This window comes from Notechis scutatus, chromosome 2, assembly GCF_049901735.1.
Source record: "Notechis scutatus isolate UNSWTSFEM ecotype Mainland chromosome 2, rNotScu1.2, whole genome shotgun sequence".
NCBI classification, from domain to species: Eukaryota; Metazoa; Chordata; class Lepidosauria; order Squamata; family Elapidae; genus Notechis; species Notechis scutatus.
This window is the reverse complement of record NC_142010.1, coordinates 133,105,836-133,127,237: the sequence shown is the minus strand read 5'-3', so window position 1 is coordinate 133,127,237 and position 21,402 is coordinate 133,105,836. Positions and strand designations below refer to the sequence as shown.

Sequence of the window (21,402 nt, the reverse complement as noted above, 5' to 3'; positions counted from 1 at the left end):
ATTCTCAGGTAATTACACGAAAGCCCATTTCTTTGTGAATTCTATAGAACTATTATTCTATATAAATCTCTTGTCCTGACCTTGATATTACATACTGTGTTTCTCACAAAATAAGGCCGGGCCTTATTTATTTATTTTTTGAACCCCGAAAAAACGGCTAGGACGTCTTTTGGGGGGTGAATTAATTTCTCTTCCCCCCCCCACGCATCAGTGCCATCTCCAACAACAGCGTCTGAGTCGCTCCCGCTTTTCCCCCGTCCCCGTAATAACGGGAAAAATTTTTTTTAGGTACCTGGGAGCGCCACACGCTGCGTTTTGGTTTAATCCCAAGCGGCTGGGTGGGTGTGAGAAGAGCCGAGTAAGTGTCTCTGCTGCTGCTACCCTTGGTGCTCCAACCTCGGGCTCTCTGCAAGTTTGCAAAAGTCCCGGTGCGCAGCCGAGTTGCAGCTGTCCCTTCTCACCAGCGCCGTCTCTAACAACAGCGGCAGCGGCAGGAACCGTGGAAGTTACTGAGGTAGCTCCTCCACCCGAGAAGCAGCTGAAATGCTTCCACGGTTCCCGTCGCTGCTGCCGCTGTTGTTGGAGACGACACTGGCGAGAGAGGGGCAGCTCCAGCTTGGCCTGGACGCTTGGAATGCAGGAACGGGCTGAACACCGGGACTTTTGCAAACTTGCAGAGCCCAAGGCTGGAGCACCAAGGGTAGCAGCAGCAGAGACACTCACTCAGCTCTTCTCACGCCCACCCAGCAGCTCGGGATTAAACCAAAACGCAGCACGCGGCACTCCCAGGTACCTCAAAATGTTTTTTTTTTTCCTGTTATGTGGATGGGGGAAAAGCGGGAGCGACTCAGACGCTGTTGTTGGAGACGGCGCTGGCGAGAGAGGCGCCAGCACCGGTGGGAACCGTGGAAGCTACAGAGGCCTGAGAAGCGGCTGAAATGCTGCCGGACATCCAGGCTGATGCCGCCCACCTGCTGACCCGGGTAAGGGAGTCCTCCGTGCTCCACCATGGTGTTAGGAGCGGCTGATGGTGAGGCGTAGCTGCCCGCGGGGCACTCTTAATGGCAATTTCCCCCACCCCCAATTTCGCATGTTTTAAACTAGGCCTAAATTTGAGGGGAGGGGCTTAATTTCATTTTATGCCTAGAAAACATGCTGGGTCTTCTGGGTGTGTGGGGGCTATTGTTGGAGAAACACAGTAGAAATGTATATAGAAGTATTCCTTGTTTCACAACTACTGTTGGGACCAGTAGTTCTGTCTTTAATTGATGCCCGTGACTGTGTTTTCCTTTTCCTTTCACCTATTCTTTGGAATGATCACCCTGGCACTTTGATAATTAGCAAGAAGGGAATTGGTGTTTTTAGTTACTTTCTTTGACAGAAAGGGGATGACAATTGGTCAGGTACAAGAGAGACTAAGTAGATATTGCTTGCTCTCCCTTTTAAGCAATTTCTGCCCTACCAAGGTGAGGGGAAAAAAAGCAATCTATTTGGTACTTGGCCTATTTTGTCTCTCTCCTTGCAGAGCAAAGGGATTGGAGAGAAAGGGATTACAAGAGAGTTAGCAGACACACTGGACTGTTTGTGTATGTATTCAGAATTGGCACAACTGCATTCCTTTCAATATGTATTCCCCATTGTGTGCCTGCTAATCCTCTTGTCATCCTTTCTTCTCCCATAGTTCTGAAGGTTAAAAAAAAAGGTAAAGGAATCCCTGTGGATTTTACTCTGATAGTTGTTGCTGACTATAGGAGGCAGTGCTCATTCAAGGCCATTGGGCCAGCATTGTCTGAAGACATTTCTGTAGTCATGCTAGTATGACATCACGTAACACTATTAACGCTGGAAGGGCTGGTAAATGGAACCAACAGTTCAGGCACAGGATCACATATACTGACTACAATGGCAACCATGTGACTGAGGCATACTCTGAAGGCATAAACTCAGACATTGGTCATAAAGCTACTTGTTCAGCACTATCCTAACTTTGAATGGTTGCTGAATGAGGCAAGAGATAAGTAAGGTTTCCCTGGATTTAAAACCAATCATTTTTCCAGTTGTCATAAAACACCGCTCCAACCACTCATAGTGGTTGCATCTGAGTACTTGACAACTTGTTTGTACTTATGACTGTTTGCCAAGTGCCCCATGATCATGCGATTTACATTTGCATTTTTTTTCCTGTCAGCTTCCCTAGAAAGTCAATGGGGAAGCCAGCAGAGAAAGTTGCAAGCTGTTGCTGCCTGCCAAGAGGATTCCCTTTCAACTCTGGGGACTGGCTGAAAGAGCTCCCTGCCAAGAATAGAATAGGAATAGGAATAGGATAGCTAGAAGGGACCTTAGGAACGCAACTCCTTCAGCAGGGTGGAAAAATGAAGCTCACGTTCCAAAGATGCAAGCTCCATTCCCACAGTCCACCAGAGATGTTCCCTTTCACACACACAGGAGAGTTGAATTTCATCAGGATGCAAACATGGAGCTTAGATCCTGAAGGTCCAAGCAGTATTCTGCAACTCACCAGAGCAGTTTTCTTCCATGTGCAGAGGGGAGCTAATCCCAGCAGGCAGTTCTTTTGCTCTGTCTGCTTAATGACCCAGAAGATAGTTTAATGATTGCAACTGGAAATGCTGGGGTTGCAATTATTGAGTAAAGCAGTCATATGGGCTTCTTGCTTACCTGCTTTGCTGAGTGGCTGAGATTCTGGTCCCTATCCTGGTAATAAATTGAGGACTACCTGTAGTTGACCAAAGATGTATTTTCTAAAACACCTGAAATGTGCACCGATACGGAGTATTATACCCATTAATACAGAATAATATTTTAGTGGCATACATAAAATCTGTTGTGACATTCCAACAGAAGAATGAGCAGAGTTACATACAGTGAGTACTAAACAGTGACGTTGTTTTAGACTAAATTGAAATGTGAAGAAAGAGATTGTCATCATGCTATCTCAGTGTATTTCAAATAAACAGAATTCTGTTTAATTTAGCTTCTCCTATAGTCCAAGTGGATGAGCAAGGAGAGAAAGTTAGACCAAATCATAAACGTTGCATTATTATACTTCGTGAGATCCCTGAAACCACACCAGTAGAGGTAAGAGGTGTCTTTTAAAATTTATTACAAATAAGACAATGTGAAAACGTTCATTTGCAAGACAATAACCAATAGGTTAAAGTAGTGTTTATATTTGATGCAAGTTTGCAACTGAGATATGGTAATGTATTTCAGCTACATCTTGGTTTTGAGCTAGATTTGAGAGAATAGAAATGTTTGGCAATGATTATATTTTTAAAATATCTGTATTGTTTACCAGATACTTGTACAAGTATCTCATGCCTTTTTAAACAGGTATCACATCAGCATTGCTAGTTATAAAGAATAATGACTTTTTCTTAGCTGTTAATAGAATGTAAATTGTTTTTTTTAAATGTTGATTTGCTAGGCAAATTATTGATTTGGAAAGTCATAGAATGATTTTATATACTTAATATTAACCATTGTTTGGAAACTAAAATGAAAACAGTAATTTTCAAATTATTGCTGCAGAAATTAAAATCCCCTCCAGCATGGATAGGATTTTTTAAAAACATAATTGTTAACATAATATAATTCACTGAAATAGTCTTTATATATTTAATCCAGGAGGTAAAAGCACTGTTTAAGAATGAAAGCTGTCCCAAAGTTATAAGTTGTGAATTTGCTCACAATAACAACTGGTACGTTACATTCCAGTCAGATACTGATGCGCAGCAGGTAAGAATATCATGTGTTCTGAATTTCATTGCACTAATGAATTTATCTTTTTCTAGTGTCTAGGGTAGTGTCGACCTACACTTAACCAGTAGCACATATACATGTTCTTGCTATTTTCACCCTCAAGCATGTGTCTCATACAGTTAATCTGAAAGTGGTTGGAAATATTTTGGTGTTCATTCTCTTCAGTGTGACGAGAAATCATTTTGTTCTCCAAAGCTTGCAATTGGAAATGCAAACTTAATCAAGGATTCTTCTCTTAATAGAAATCCTTTTGTTAAACAGGCACATTGAATCTTAGACTCTTTCAGCATTTCTACAGACTGCTGCTCTCCAAATTAGGTTTATAAGCTTTCTGCAGATCTACAGATGTGCTGGTATTTGCAGCTATGAAAATGAAATTATTTAAAAATTGGTCAAATCAAGACTTTCGTTAAATCAAGCAAAACAAAACTCCCATTTCTAGGAAATTTCCTTGCTGTATTAGAATCCTGTTTGATGTGACCTGTTATATTTTGTGCTTTCTTTGAATCTCACAAATAGCTGTAGGTCTGTGTGTAATTTCATTCTGGAATTTTCTCTAGTTTTGTTGAAAAGTAGTAGCCCTTTCCCCTTAAACTATATATCTAAAACCAAGTTCACCAAAATTCTTTGTTATTCTGATGACCTTGTGAAGGTCTTTTGTTTTACATTTTGGTCTGAGATTTTTCTTCCATTCTCTAAAAGCAAGCAAAATAACCTGTGTTAGAATCTGTAGTTTTAAACTGATTATTGGTTATCTCTCCCATCCCCCAGATATCTAGTCTTGCTTTGGAGAAACCATGCTTCTTATCATATTTGCTTACTACAAATGTATGGGGTCAATTACTTTGACTCTATCCCTAGTTTACAGGGCTCCAACCTCCACTCATTCATACCTACTTCCAATTTCCCCAAAATCATGTAAAATGGCAAAGCATTTGAAATCTGAAGTTGTCTGCACTCCATTTGGGCCATACTATCCAAGCCTAGCAAACAGCAGCTCATTAATTGCTGTTTAATCCTACCTAAGACTCCCTGATACCCTTTATCAAGCAAAAAAATCTCTTTCCTCCACCTTCAGTATTCCAAAAGCTAAGGACATTGATGATTGCAAGCAGCTCGGTGATTGTAAAGAGTCAGTAAATGGCAGAAGATGTGTCACTGCACACACTGCTATTTACCAAAAGTCCAAATGAAATTCTTCCTGTCCAAGGTGACAGCTATGGTTTCTTCATTTCCACTGATCCATTTGGTACCTCTTCCACTTTCTTTAGCCCTCATGTTCACAGCAAGAACAACTTGTGTTCATCTGAAATGTGAAATTAGGAGAACTTCGAAACAGGTTGGTGTTGAGAGAGACCTCACTCAAAGGACTAATACCGTGCCTGAATGTCCAACTATACAACTTATATGTAAAATGTGATGTATCTCCCATTCAGTTTGGTGAGATGTGTGCTCAATCTCAGACACAGTGCTGGTTCTTCCTTTTGTTAGAATTGCACTTTCCTTTGCCCTTGCCTCTGCCATCGGGTAAGCTCTCTAATCTGCCATTGCTCAGCTAGAGAAAATTCCAGAACTTTCAGATGCATTAGTTTTGAACACACTGATGACTTTGAATTTCAGTTAAAAGTAAACTAGCTAATGTTTTATAATTTTTATCTGTATATTGTTTTGCACAGGACTTTATTTCTGGGGTGTGATTCATAACTTTAAAGAAAATTATTGTGCTTTTTTAAAAGAAAAATCTACACATGATTTTTGAGAAAAGATTTGTTTCAGAAAAAATGGGAAAGTAAGGTGGTGTGTAATTTTCTTAATGTTTTAATAAATACAACAAAATTGAAATGTTGCAGAAGTAACAAAAGAATGCTGTAGAGTTACTTATATTTCAGCTTGAAATTGATCCTGGAAGTTTTTTTTAATGTTTTTGAAAATGCTGTTATACTGATCTGTCATTGGATGTTTTTATATCTGTACAGGCTTTTAAATATTTACGGGAAGAAGTTAAAACCTTTCAGGGCAAGCCAATAATGGTAAGCTTTATTACTGTATGTATACCTCAAGTTATAGTTTAATACTTAAACAGTAAGTTACACTTAAAATTTGTTAATTGCTATTAGATTTTCATTGGTATGATTATCATAACCTTTATGTTTGTCTTTCTATGGGGTGTCATAGATATAATATTTTGAAGCACCAACTTTAGTTCTGGTTTAATTCAAAGTTAACGGTGTTATAGTTAACTATGAATAAGACTACAAAGGATTATTTCTGATATAGTTTTGTGGCAATTTTAATTGCAAGAGTAATCTTATGGTAAAATCTTAATAACATTTGAACATGAGAGACTAAAAAAAGAATAAATATTTGTTTCAGACAGTGATTGAAAAGTGTATCTGTTAAACTGAACTGCAGTTGCTTCCAAGACATTCTGCAAAGTGGCTCAGCAAAGAATCTAAGTTGGTTGCAGAAATAGTCAAGAACTAATTTGAATTGGCATTTTTAATTGCAGATCCCAAAATTTTAACAAAAGGTAAAAAAAGTAAAGCTACAGACAACCTGTTAGGAAACAGATAAAATACAAATAGTAACATTTGTATCTTGTAACAGTCTTTATATTTGGTATGATAAATATAACCTAGTTTAAATTTTCTTACACAGGCCAGGATAAAAGCCATCAACACATTTTTTGCAAAGAATGGTTACCGGGTAGTGGATTCCAGTGTTTATGTTCAACCGGTTCAAACACAAGCACAGTTTGCCTCACCACTGTTCATGCAGCCTATATACAGTCCTCAGCAGTACTCCATCTATAGTATTGTGCCTCAGACATGGTCTCCAAACCCTGCACCTTATTTTGAAACACCCCTGGTAAGTATGTTTGTGCTTTGCAGTGTTTGCTTCAAAAGATATAACTGTGTCTTAAATAATACCAAGTCCCCTGTCCTGTAATGAATGTCATTTGACCCTCCTACAGCATTAAATTGATGTTGGAATGGCATATTCCGCTTTTTGCTGCTTGGGAAGTGGAACACTGATAATTCCAGGGAATTATACAAATAGAAAATATTTATGCTTATAACTGAGTGGGTTTTCCAGAAGTGTCGAACCATATAGATTGGCAGTGCAACTATTTGGCAGACAAAAGTGTTCTTCACAAATTCAGGATGATACTCTGAAACTAAAATACAGTAGCACAAATTAATCATTATCAAATATATAAAACAACTATTTTCATTACAAGTAGTCCTCGACTTACAACAGTTCATTTAGTGACTGTTCAAAGTAACAACAGCACTGAAAAATGTGACCTGCAACCAAGATACGACCTTTGCAGCATCCCCATGGTCTTGTGATCAGAATTCAGGTGCTTGCAACTGGTTCATGACTGTTGCTATGTCCCAAGGTCACGTGATCACCTTTTGCAACCTTCTGACAAGCAAAGTCGATGGGGAAGCCAGATTCACTTAACCAGGTTACTAACTTATCAACAGCAGTGATTCACTTAACAACTGTGGCAAGAAAGGTTGTAAAAAGGGGCAAAATTCACTTAACAAGTGTCTCACTTAGCACCAGAAATTTTGGGCTTAATTGTGGTTGTAAGTCGAGGACTACCTATATTGGTAGAACTCTAATAGAAAATAAAGTCAGCTGTGTATTAATAGTGAATATAATGAAATGCAGTTTGCATTGTTCTAATTTTATATTTTTGAACTGTTTTAAATATTTGAACTCCAGGGTTGTTGTTGATTCCAAAACAAGCTTGTGTTTCATGAGCAGGTGTTTATTTTAAATGATAATCTGATTTGCATTTAACTTTAGACTGCATTGCTATAGCAATATTTTTTAAGAAATATTTTCCAAAAGTAATAAATTGGAGAACACCTCCAACCAAGGCATCCAAGTTTATATTGTGACAACAATTATTGTAGAAATTATATAGGTGTAATACATATAAGTAGTCCTTGATTTTAACTGTAATGGGCCCCGCAATTTATGTTGTAATTCATGACAGTTAACAGCTGTGTGAAAAAGTCCTGCACGCTTTGCAGTTTACAGTTTATGACATTTTTTGGATAGGCCATTCATTTTATGATATTTTATGCTAACTGCTATGCAAATATTGTAATATTTAAATAAATACTGGTGGTTTTTAAGTGAAAAGCATAAGCTTTTTGCAATTTGGTGCTGTTTGGATGGGGATTGTGAATTTTCTTGCATGCTTACAATGCATGCTTACAATAACTATGAAAACAGATTAACTGATGCATACCCAGTGGCATATGTGCTGCAATTACTAAGGCCGATGCTAGTATTTGGTTAACATTTTTATTGTTTGTGGCCCTGAAAAGGACCATTTAGGTTAACTAAACATGGTTACCAATATGAAATTGGCTAGCCCTTATTGCTTATCACCAGGCGGCATCGCTTCTGCATAGACTGTACAGTATGCCAAGCGGACCAACGAACAGTGGGCCAAGGTCACCTTCAGTGACGAGAGCAATTTCTACTTGACTGGCAATCAGTGCAATAAGTATGTCAGAAGATCTCCAGCTGAAGGATTTAGGCCATACTGCTTGAATCTATTTGTGAAGCATCCATTGCACATGATTTTCTGGGGCTGTATCGCTGCTTCTGGCATTGGGTATGCATCAGTTCATCTTTTTTCATAGTCATTGTAAGCATGCATTGTAAGCATGCAAGGAAATTCACAACCCCCATCCAAACAGCACCAAATTGCAAAAAACTTATGCTTTTCATTTAAAAACCACCAGTATTTATTTAAATATAACAATATTTGCATAGCAGTTAACATAAAATATCATAAAATCAATGGCCTATCCCAAAAATGTCATAAACTGTAAACCGGAAAGCGTACAGGACTTTTTCACACAGCTGTATAAGTCAAGGCCCTCAAGTGACCAAATTAATTGTATGGTTGTTTTTGCATCAGTCTTCATGCTAATGCTGTGGTCATAAAACAAATCCATTCATTTCTATGGGTGGTTTTTGTTAGAAACCAGCAAAAGCTTTGCAGTCACATGACCCTGCAATGCTGTAACTAGCTATAAAGGTATGCCGGTTTCCGAGTACCTGAAATATGGTCTTGTGACCATGGTGGGAATACGCTGTCAGAAGTCCAGAATGGGATCATAAGTAGATTTTGGAGGATTCTATTGTAACCGTGATCTTAAGCAAGAAGGACTACCTGTACTTCCTTGGTTTTAGCTGTGCAGCTGTTACAACTGCAGTTCTGAGAATTTGTATTCAGTTATGTGTTTGCAGTGAACCTCATGATATATGTCGTGCTTACTTCAGGCTCCGTTTCCGAATGGTGGATTTCTGAACGGCTTCAGTTCACCAAGTTCATACAAGACAAATACTGCAGCATTGAGTATAGGTCGCCCATTCCTTAGAAATCGGTAAGAAAGTTGACACCAACATTTTTGGAAAGTAAAACATCTTCTATGTTTATATTGGAGAATCACCAAACTGGTTCAATAAAAGAGTGTGGTCGTTTTATCTATGCTCATAAGTGAATTCCTGTCAACTCCTCCTTCAATTTCATATCTGTATTATGTTTTCTTTAGTTTTATATTTTATTTTCTTCATATCTAAAAGAAGGAGTTTTACTAAAATCTACAGGAAATTTAGTTGGGTTTTGAGACTGACAGCTGCAAAAAAAAGGCCCTTTGTTTTGGGGAGTTTTTTGGTCTACATTTGTTTTAATCTAAAACTAACTTCATTTCTTTTTAGTTAATTTTGTTAGTTATGATATCCAATCATTCTTTTCTTTCTGACAAATATGTTCTGACAACATGTCATTTCAAGAAAATATTTTTGAAATATTTTTTTTCTTGAACTGAAAACTCTTTATTTTCTCATTGCTTATAAAATTTGTTTTCTTATTTTCACTAAAAAGTCATTTTTCACAGCTATGGTAATTATTGATTGCATTATTTTGTAATCTTAACAGTTTACCAAAATCCTGGTGTCATTAAGGCAGGCTTAAATGAAACAGAATGAATAAATAAATAAATGGTGGCAGCAAGAAAATAACACCAGTTCTTATACAAACTGTCTTCAGTGTAAGACAGAACTTCAGTAAAGCAATTAGAAACCTATACTCACATTTTTCAGTTTGAGAGTGCTACACATAAGCTTGGCAGTTCCCTACCCATGTATATCATTCAAGTTTAATCATAGAATTGTTTGTTTTGGACCAAGAGTTTGATGGATTGGAACAGGGGAGAAATCCCAGAATGTGCCAAATAAGTATGTTAAACTTTTGGGAGACAAATATTCCTGTGATATTGTAAGGTCAAAGCATTTTTTTTTTTGTGGACAATTTGGCAGAGGCCTTTTTTAATGCAGTGATGTGCTATTTCAGATCTACTTAAGAATCCTTGATAAAGGAGTGGAACTTCTTAAGGAGGAAGAAATATATTTGTTTTGTTTTATCCTGTGTACAGATAGTCCTTGACTTATGATCACATTTGAGCCCAACATTTCTGTTGCTAAATGAAATATTTGTTAAGTAAATTTTGCCTCATTTTATGAACTTTCTTGCCATAGTTGTTAAGTGAATCACTGCAGTTGTTAAGTTAGTAACATGGTTGCTAAGTGAATCTGGTTTTCCCATTGCTTGTGAGAAGTTTTGCAAAAGGTGAACACATGACCCTGGGGCATTGCAAATGTCATAAATATGAACCAGCGTCCAAATTTTTATCGTGACCATAGGAATGCTACAATGGTTGTGTGAAAAAATTACGACTATTTTGTCAGTGCTGTAGTAACTTCAAACAGTTACTAAATGAATGGTTGTAAGTCAAGAACTACTTGTACTTGTCCATCAACAATAAGTTTCATATTATACCACTAAATAGGGATAGTGGGGAGGGAGATAGAGATGCTTGGTTGTCTAAAATTTAGATAATTGTCCAACCCCCAAATGAAAAAAAGGAAGCATTTGATGATTATTCCTTAAATTCAACTCTTAACTAGAAGAAAAGAAAATGAAATAAATATGAGAATATTTATTTGAATTTAGAAAGAAATGGACAAGGCTGTAAGCTAAAATGGGGAGTGTTTATGTAACTGGAAAATGTGATATTGCATACCTGTAGGGTCATCATTCTGCTCCCACGTATTTCCTCTGGAAAATAAGCCCTAGCATGCTTTTTACACTTGTGCAGGCACCTGCCCATTATGGCTAGTCGTTTGTGCCATGGCCATGAGGCATGGTGGTGGAGCTGCCCCACGTGCCCTGCACCGGCTTATCTCAGGACCTCTGGGCCAGGCTGTTCACACCCCGACACCTAACTTGCAGCAGCAGCAGCACCGGCAGCCATGTGCAACAGGAGTCCATGTGGCCACCGGACCACTTCTTCTGCTTGCTCATGGCTGCAATGGAGCAGGAGGCCAAGTGGTGTGCTCATCCTGTGAGGGGTGGATGGCCTGGTTGCAGGTTCCCTGAGGTAAGCCGATACAGGGTGCATGGGGCTCCACTCCTGCCTCACAGTGGTGGCATTGGCATGCCACATGGGTTCCTGCCCCACCTCGAGCAAGCAGAAATGGGCCTCCTGTACCTGGGGTGGTGGTGGAATACAACACCCCTCAAAATAAGTCATAGTGCTTATTTTGGATCCCAAAAGAAAATAATACCCAGTTTTATTTTTGGGGAAACATAGTGTATGCTCAGTGTAATCTCTTTTAACATCCATAGCAATATACTTGCCATCCATACAGTCTTGTTTACTTGATTGAAGAGTTGTAACTTAAAGTGCGTTGCCTGGGGTGCAAGAAATAGTCTTTCGATGGGAAGCATTTTTGAAAATTGTTAGATTTTCTGCATATTTTTCTATTTTTATTGAAATCCCATTTATATTTTATGATCCATTTATATATGATACTGATCTCTCCCTCTCCCCCCCCCTCCCCGTGTGTCTCTCTCTCTCCTGTCTCAAGAATAAGTTTGTAATACATTTATAAATTATCTAGGGAAGAATTGTGGTTGGATAGTATCATTGAGGAATTGATTTAGAGAAATGTGCTTGCCAGTTCTTGACAAACAGATCTATGTAGTTAAAATCAGCAAAAAGTTATTGGCACATTTCCTTGATTCTTAAGACATCAACTTCCTCTGAGCTCTCTAGGGAAATTTATTTGTGTTGTGGCAGGAATTTATTCACTTGTTTTTATATGTCAATCCAGTATGAAGTCTCATTTCCGGTTGGCAAATAGCTCAGAACACTCATCAGAAGGACCCTCCACACACAGTGCTGTTTCGGTAGGTGATGGACACTTGCATAGAACCACTTTACGGAATTTTCAGCCAGAGCGGCAAACAAGTACACTATCAGGACATCAAGAGCCAAGCTACACACAGAAGGAGCCTCAAATTACTCATGTAGAACAAAATGGTGATTATGGCATGGGAAGAGGCAGGTAAGGTCTTCATATTATTATGTCATTAATTCATATCACATATTAATAAACATAATACATATTCACAGAAGCTTTTATTTGCTAATTTGCAGAAGAAACATTTTCAGAGGTCGGAGGAGACGGGAAGATGACAGGCTATCAGTAAGTGTTTATTTTTACTGCAGTCGTATCAGTCACCAACAGTTGAGAATGATGATGATGTCTTTTGGTGCCAGAAAACCATGCTGACATCATGTATGTGAATTTGAAAAAAAACCTTACAATGTAAACTATTTTGCACTATAAATTGGACTATAATAAGAATTCAGGCAATCAAACTAATTTTCAGAAGTATCACATACCTTAGTTTTTCTGTTTGTTAAATTGTCATTTATATGGCTGCAGAAACATCACATAAGCAAAGAAATCATCTTACATGTGTTTGAAGTTACGATGACACCCCCAAAAGGTGATCATGTGATAGTGGTGATCATGTGACTCCGGGCTGCTGCAACCATCATAAATACTGGTTTCCAAGAACCTAAATGTTGATCATGTGATCGTAGGGACGCTGTCTGTCATAACACCCCTCCAATCTAGCTAGAAATGCCATCACAAAGAGGCCCCAAAGAAAGCCAGGTCTCCGGCTATGTAGGACTTCAGTGTTGATCATCGCCAGTTCCAGGCCATGATGCAGTCACTGGAACAAGGCCCTCCGGCTCTTTGCCACCAGTGGCACTTCCCTCCAGCCTTCGCCCAAAGTCCCACACCATACTGAAGCAGACTCCAAGTCAGAATTTCTGCCCCCCTCCAACCCACACAAAAAGACCCCCAAGTGGGAGAGTCTCTGCAGCAACACAATGTTCGAACAGTTGAACGTATCCAGCCCAAGGGCCATAGTTTGAGGACCCGTGATTTAGTGCAATATAAAAAATGCAAATGTTTTTTCTGCGAACCATCAAAATTTTCTCACCAACCACCAGTTGGTGACCGCTGCTCTGGTAGAAACAAACTTGCAAATAGTGCAGTTGGAATATTAGTGTTATATATCAATGTTGGGTTGTCCTGGTTAATAGTAATTTCATTGTATACTAATTGTAGTTCTAGGTGGTCTTTAAAAACAGCCCCACGTAGATTGCATTAAGTAATCCTCTGTTAGGGACCAAGGCCATGAATGACTAGTCAGCATTGACTATTCTAAGATTGACATCTCTGCATCACCAAAGCTGGGCAGAGACCCTCGTTATCATAGCTTTGACTTGCTTCATTAAGAGCAGTGTATAGCCTGTTGGCATAACAGCTGCCAACACAAGCTCATCTAGAGCTATAGCAAATAATGTCCTAGAGTCAATCAGCTTTTGAATCTTCAGCTATTCCAGAATTGCCAATGTAAAATTGCTCCCTAATAATTGGGATTGGATACAAATGTCTGATGGCATTCTCTAGTTTTTGCAAGTAAGATTAGTGAGAATAATACATATTAACATGCTACTTCTCTTTTTAGCGACCTCAGGCTTCAGTTGAAACCAAGACTTTGACACCAAAGTTTGACTTGCTAGCCTCAAATTTCCCTCCATTACCGGGCAGCATGATAAAAACACAAGGAGATCCTGTTCTGGAGAATAGGATGTCAGATATAGTTAAAGGAATAAGCAAAGAAAAGGTAATCAGTTGTATTTTTTTCACATTCTCAATTTTAATCTTGCATTTCATTATTTCATTATTTATCACTATATTATTTGACAATGTTAAGCATGCTTAATTCATCGCTACTACATTTGCTTGAATCCAAACAATAAATGTTGTTTACATTACCTTATAGGAACAAGAGCAAAACTAATAGCTTTTGCAAAAGTGCTTTTTGCTAAATTTATATATATGAATATATTGTAAAATTCAAGAAATTAAAGCTTTAGTACATTCTGAGCTTGTACCAGTACAGTATAGGAAAATGAAATTTTATTCTAAGGTGTTCTCACATCCAGCAATAAGCAAAAAATGTTGAAAAACGTGGCTTACAGTTCTTCAGCCGCAGACTACTGCCCAATAACAAATCTCAATTGGAACCTGCAACTTTGTTGCTAAGTGACATGGTTGTAATTGAAATGTCTTATAAATGTGCATAACTTGTCTGTTCTGCTGCACTTGTTAAGTAAATTACCTGCAGTTGTTGAACGCAACAAGATGTAAGTGTGACTTACCAACTGCTGGCTTTCTCAGTGACTTGGTGTGTGAGAGGCTGGCTGTGAAGCTTGCAAATGGTGATCATGTGGCTGCAGGAGACTGCAATACTGCCGCTTTCTTATCAAAGCCACCTTGTGCCATTCTGTAAGTGAACATCATTCCTGCTGTGCTTCAGAAGCCTTTCTCCAAACATGTGAGTCTTGGAGATGAGGTTTTTGAAGCACCTCAAGAACAGGCTCCATTCTTGCAGGTCCTGTCCTAGTGCTGGAGGCTGTGAGGAAGGAACCAACTCTGATATAGCTTACCAAGACTGAGTGGCTGTGAATATTAGAGTCCTGCCTATTTATATTTATATTTTTTTAAAAAATTATTGGCCACTTATTTTACCATAGGGTAACTCTGGGCGTCTTATAGTTACATAAAATCTAAAACATGAAAAATTAAAAACAAACATTAAAACCAAAAACATATGGGGAAGGGCGAGGGCAGAGTGGGCTCTGTTATTAATCAACCACCTCCTTTGCACTGATCCTCCACTGGAGCCCCAAGCCAACTGGCACAGCCATGTCTTTGGGCCCTTACAAAAAGATAGGAGGGTTGGGGCCCATCTCACATTGGTGGTCAAGATGTTCCCGGAGGACAGGAGTAACAGCTGAGAATCCCATTGCTTTCCTGTTTTCAATTTTAGATGGGGCTGCACTAGGCCTTAAGATAGGGTTGATGGAGCCCCTTGTTCTGTTTTAATTTTTTTGTTATTGAGCCTTGCTCATATTTGTGATTTGTTCCCTCTTTTTTTGTTATTGCACTGCCAACTTAGATCCTTGCTACTCTGGCAATAATAAGTTGTCTATCCTTGATCTCAATGCTGTGAGGTGGCTTCTGGCCTATATGATATCTAATTTTTCTTTTCTGTAATAACACGTTTAGTTTTTAATCTGTACTTTTGTAAACATTCTTTCTTCCATTTTGCTCTATTTAGGAAAACAAAGATTTGACAGTTAGTTGTCTAACATCCACTCAGGAAGAGCAGCAGGGCCAAAGTGTTGTTCAGCCTGTCACGAATGCCAGTTCTCCCTATGGGATTGATCTTCCGGGATTAAGGTATGGAGATTGATCTTCCAATTACAAGTAATACCAGTAATTATTTTGTATAGCAAGAGAAGCACAAATACATTTTTGTGTGTTTTAGTTCTATCACCAGTAACATTGGTAATATTTTATTTTCTCCTAACATAAACCCCAGACAGAAAATACTATGCAAGTTTGATTCCTTTTGAAAATTTTAATTCAGGTAGCTGAATTGAAAGCATGAAACAAAAGTCATTGTTGCGTTTATTTCCAAAGCAGAAACTCAAATGTGTTTGAAAATGTCTGTATGCTTCAAAGCAATTCATTTTTGTTACTTTGTTTTTAAAACATTTTTGAATATGCAAGATGTCACACAATTCTGTTAATGGTTTTTCTAGTGCCACTCAGCAAGAGAAGAAACTAGATGTTCATGTGCATAAGGAGGCTGCAAGTCAGACTTCCCCACCTTCATCTGTATGCCCCCCCAGTACTGTAAAATCACCCAGAACAAATACCACTTCATCCACAACCAATGCAAACCCAATGCCTGCTGTAGTGATACAGGTAAGGTACTGCTTTAAATCGTTTTTGTTAGTTTTAATAAACCACCTTCCAGGTATAACAGAGGTACAGAATTTAATCTTTTAAAAAACCTGAAATAAAAATGTCAGACTCATTTGAATGAAAATGGTAGAACAAATATAAGGAGTCCTTGACTTATGACCGTAATGGAGTCTGCCCATTATAGTAGCAAGTCCTGGTGGTTGTTAAGCAAGGTGACCACATGATTTTCTTGCTTAACAATCACCATTACTGTTCTCCTGAACAAGGATCATTTAGTAGAGAACCTGGAGAGGGGCATTTGGGGTGAGCTAAGCCCTTGAAAGCTCCTCCTAGGACCACCTGCCCTAGGCTTTTCAAGGTCCTACCCTGCCCCAAGGTACCCTGTACTTTCAGACCCTGGACCTACTTTCCTACTCTACTGGGTCCCCACAGGGTTTGGGACTCACTGGGTCCTACACACCCTCCTCCCCAACCCCCATCACCGATTATTTGCCATCTAAAGAACTCCTGAGCTCACATTGGAAAAGGAGAGTAGGCTGCTCCACACACACCACCACCCCAGCATCCCTAGGCTGCGTGACTTCATCCTGAAAGGTAGTACCATTTTTAGAATGGTTGCAACATGGTGGCCACTCTGAAAATGATACCCACTTCCTGGATAGTGCCATGAAGCCCTGCAGGTATGCTGAGGAGCAGAGCAATCTGCTCTCCTTTCCCAACATGAACTCTGGACTATGTAGGAAGGCTCTGTGGTGCAGCAGCTTCTTCCAGAAGAAGAATCTGCCTGGATGTTGTTCCCATGACCTTGGGGTTGCTGCTGGAATTATAACTTTGAAACTCGGTTGTAAGTAACTTTTCCAGGATCTGCCATAACTTCAAACAGTTGCTAAGCACTTAGTTATAAATTAGGGAGTAACTACATACAATTGCTTTAATATAGATTTAATTTTAAATTGTCACTAGCATATATGCCCCTTGATTTGGTTATATTACAGGCATACTAAAGCGTTTTTCTTTTGGTAAGGAACCTCGGAAGCTCAGTTATGCTGAGGTCTGTCAGAAACCTCCAAAAGAAGTACCTTCTGTTCCTGCTCAGCCACTTAGGGAGCTGCGTTCTAATGTAACCTCCCCTGCAAAAACAGAAGAAAATGGCACCCATGAGAAGGCTGGAGAGAAGGCACATGAAAAGTCAGAAGGACGGATGAATGACTTGGCTGTTTTCAGAGGCAATGGGCCTCCCAAAGGAGCTGCAGGAAAAATCAGGGAACAGAGGCGCCAATGTGGACGTAGGTCTTCTCCTCAGGGAGCGCCTCGGCGAGTTGGCAAGGAACAGTATATGCCACCGCGATCACCAAAGGAAAATTGATCAAACTTTTTATTTAATCAGAACTGTGAATTAAAGAGCAGTAGAGGAGAAACTGGCCAGCTCAAGAGAAATATAAATATAGGAAAAGTGGACAATAAATTGAAGAGCACAGGGTTTGCAATGTGAGAGAGCTTAAAGGGATCCCAATATTCATCTCGAAGTGATACAAAATGCTGGAGAAATAGAATCAATATAAATATGACAAAGATTATAATTTTTGTAACTTTCTGTTTTTAATTTCCTGTTTGAATTAGATTTTTGCATTAAGAACTAGCTTATTAAAGATGAGGAACAAATACACATATTAGCATGTTTCTTACTTGAAGAGGGGGCAAATATTTTTTTTTTTTGAAAAAAACAACTGTAAAAGTTATAAATTACTTCTAAAAATGTATTTAAGGTATGGCTTGTAAGATGACATGTATGCCATTAATGGCCTTGCATTACAATTCAGCCCCAAAACTGACATGCTAGGTCAGTATGAATGAGTGTAGCCATATTACCTGTTATGTCATGATTTCGTCACTGATGATAATTGATTGTACTACTGTAGGATTTTGTGTTTTGGAAATATAGTCTTTGACTTTACTAATTTTGGTCAGCTTTTAAAACTATGATTTTACTCTGGAGTATGCAAACAGCAAGATTAGTAAACAAGAAATAGTGGGTAAGATTTTAATTTGTTCCAGCATTTTCTCTAATTAGGGATAATAGCATTGTTTTATTTTTCCACTGCTTTAATGTTTTCTCTGATCCTTTATTACAGAATTAAGCACATCTAGCTGGAACGTAGTTATTCTGATACTAATGCAGAACTAAAAATAGGGAATGTGAAACTTCATAGTAAACATTAGCTTGGTGCATTGAATTGAGATTTTCGACTCTTTAATATTCTCAATTCTCTAGAAGGAGGTAAGATAATTTTGGGGGGTCTGACTTAACTTTAACAAATAGAATGGCCACCCTAAGGCTGTACTTGGATATACTGAAAACACTTTTTCTACCTACTTAAAGGAGTTTCAAAACTACCAGAAATCAGGTTTTATTTAATGGGGAAACAAAACAAAGATTATTAAGTTTCTCTGTTTGATAGAGCTGATAACTGAAAATTAACTTACTTTGGAGAACATTGGCAAGAATATTAGGATGGTAATTAGAATAACAATGTGCAACAAGCAGTGTGGTTTACAAGCTGATGATTATAGAATTTAAGAAAAGAACTAAGACAATTACAAAACATTAATCTTGCAAAATCAGCATGCTAGACTTCAAAGTTCTGTATTAAAGTGTTAGGGGAAAGTATATTGGATTCTTTAGTTGGTAGCAATATACAAATTTAAAGACATTAGTTGTAAACACTGGAAAACTCAGTTATGACATACCACAATGCATTTTAGTTTGTGTGTTAGTTATAACTTTAAAATGTCAGTGGCAGATGATTAATTAACTGTGAAAATGGTAATCTTCTGATTTTACTTAGCCAAAAAACTTTTGGCAATTTCTTATTCGGTAGGCATTCTCTATCAATGGCTTTGAGAACACTCATATCTATTTTTATAAGTATATATATGTATATGTGTGTGATATACATACATACACACACACACTATATATATAATTTATATATATAATATATAATATATATAATATAATATATATATTATATTATATATATATATATATAATCTTCATCCATCCATTCATTCATTCATCCATCCATCCAGATTTGTCATTTCTCTAACTTATTCAGCTTGGCAATCACTTTTTTTTGACTGAGAAGTGCAAATGTACTTAAGGCAGTTGATATTCTTTTTCTATGCATGTTATTAATCATTTCTCTTTTTGAAGTAACTGCTGGCCTTTGCAGACTTTATATTAAAACAAATAATTGATCACGTCTCTTAAGTACAAACCCACTTTGGTTTACTCATAATGCTATTTTTGCTGAATATGATACAAAAGGTGAAGTACTTAAAAAGTTAGGAATTCTGAAAAATGTATAAATACTTCATTTTTAAAAACTCATAATTCTGATTATTGCACTTGGAATGGAAAAAAGGTTGAACTGCTATACTGTAGTTGTTTTTAGGATAGATAAAGCACTGTGTCATTGCAAACTAAAAATGGATTTGAATTAACAGTTGCTAGGAGTTATTTAAAAATGCTTCCTCTTCAAGAAGAATGCAATTCTGTTGGAAGATGCTACTTTAAAAGTTACTTGGCAATGCAAGGATGTGAAATCTAACTGTTTATATGTTCAAGCTTGAATTGAATTTAGTATTCAAAGAGATCAACTAAATGTAACTCTTTTCTTTATTGGATATTAAAGCAAGCATAACTCAAGACAATTTCTTGTGAGGGAAAAAATTGATTGTGGGAAAGGATGTGTTGTACATCCTGAAGCTTATGTCTGCGCATGTGTGCTTTCCCCACACAAGTGGCTCTTGTGCAATGTATGTGTAAAGTGTGTAAAAGCAGCTTTTTCCAATGTCAGATTAATACCTTGGAGGGATTTACTAAAACTGAAGTGTTTAATAAGTGTTTCCTCAGTTAACATCTTCATTCTCCTCCAATATCCCTGTCTATTTTGTTATCATGAATACCTAAATCTGTAAATTTAGATAGAAGGAATGACAAAGTAAAAAAAAAAAAAGAACCATATGCTATATGCTGTTAACTTGCAATTACTTTTGAATGATAAGGGTATTTGGGCTAATCATTATTCTCAGAGACTAAATTGGATTTTCATCAGTCTTCCCATATTAATTTAGAAATGAGACACAATAAGTTTTTAGATTCAATGTCTGGGCAATTTTACTATCTTGCTGTAAGGATGTGCAATATTGGTAGTGTTTGTTTTCTGCATAGTTGTGCATTAAATGTAAATGAGCAAATCAACATTGTTAAAACTGAAAGTTGATATATTGACCAACTTGTAAATCATTATCCTCTGTCTCAGCAATGGTTGAACGTAAATGACATTGCCAATATGATTATACTGGTAAATGTAATAAAAAGAGCATTTTCATTGTAAATATTGGAACAACAGAGATGAAGCTGATGTTTGCATTTCATAGAGCATCAGTGCCAAAACTATCAACTAAGAGAACAGTTTCCTTTTTAATAGGTCATCATTGGACGTACATGCCTTTTACCCTTAAACTTGATGAAATATAATATGCAAGATGATAAAGATCACAATTACCTTTGTTTCCTGAACTTGTGAAAGGAGATCTTCATTAGCAGGAAATTTTGAGTTTTTTACACATTCTGTATCTTTAATTTTAGTCAATAATTCTGAGCCATGGTATTCTCTAGAAGGGAAAAGGAGAAGATTCTCTGTGGGTTAAATTTGTATTTCTATTTGTTTTCTCTTTTTTCCCCAAAGTAGCTTGGAAAGTTGCAATGCTGTTTTAACAGATTAAAATCAATCTCTTCTTATTGATCTGAAGATATGGGCAAATCAGTAGCAATTAAGTGACTTAAACAATGCTTTACTATAATTTAAATAGCTACGGCCTTATTACTTTGTCAGTATCAGCTAAATGTCTAAATATATCCACGATTTTTATTGTCATCGAGTGAACATTCACTTGGATAAAAATTCCTGCTACATGTGTACAGATTATTTTAAATTTATAAAATGCAACATTGTATACTGATTAAATGCAACAGAAATGCACTTCGGGGTTGGGGATTGCTTAAACTTTTGTAAACTGTTGATTACAAGAAATATGCAATAGGTTTTTCTTTTAACTTTTGATATTTTCTTCTGAAACATAAGATCACCATCAGTCTGTAATGGTCTATCATGCTCTTGTGTGTATGTGAGAGAGAATCTTTTACATAGCATTGGCTTCCTTTAGGATGGTTTCTGATTTCCCCTCATTCCCCCCCCCCCTTTTTTTTGGTTCATTGGATGAAGGTTATTTGCATCTTCAGCCCTGGACTCTTTTGAAGAGATGGGGATGAGTGTATTAATGTAGATTTAAGATTTAGCATAGGAACTAATCAGC

The 21,402-nt window shown here is 37.6% G+C and overlaps 1 protein-coding gene across 4 annotated transcripts in view; it reads left to right on the top strand.

The window, feature by feature from the left end:
- The window catches only part of LARP4 (La ribonucleoprotein 4), a 37,139-nt gene extending 19,453 nt beyond the window's left edge, over positions 1–17,686 (top strand). For all 4 annotated transcript variants that reach the window (XM_087956242.1, XM_026679975.2, XM_087956243.1 and 1 more), the window contains 11 exons: positions 2,993–3,096; positions 3,646–3,756; positions 5,757–5,810; positions 6,439–6,648; positions 9,097–9,200; positions 11,992–12,225; positions 12,318–12,366; positions 13,709–13,867; positions 15,368–15,489; positions 15,855–16,020; positions 17,045–17,686. In XM_087956242.1, the coding sequence (XP_087812368.1) occupies positions 2,993–3,096; positions 3,646–3,756; positions 5,757–5,810; positions 6,439–6,648; positions 9,097–9,200; positions 11,992–12,225; positions 12,318–12,366; positions 13,709–13,867; positions 15,368–15,489; positions 15,855–16,020; positions 17,045–17,386 (1,655 nt within the window). In that variant the 3' untranslated portion in view covers positions 17,387–17,686. The remainder of the gene's footprint in view (positions 1–2,992; positions 3,097–3,645; positions 3,757–5,756; positions 5,811–6,438; positions 6,649–9,096; positions 9,201–11,991; positions 12,226–12,317; positions 12,367–13,708; positions 13,868–15,367; positions 15,490–15,854; positions 16,021–17,044) is intronic.
- Positions 17,687–21,402: the final 3,716 nt, after the last annotated feature.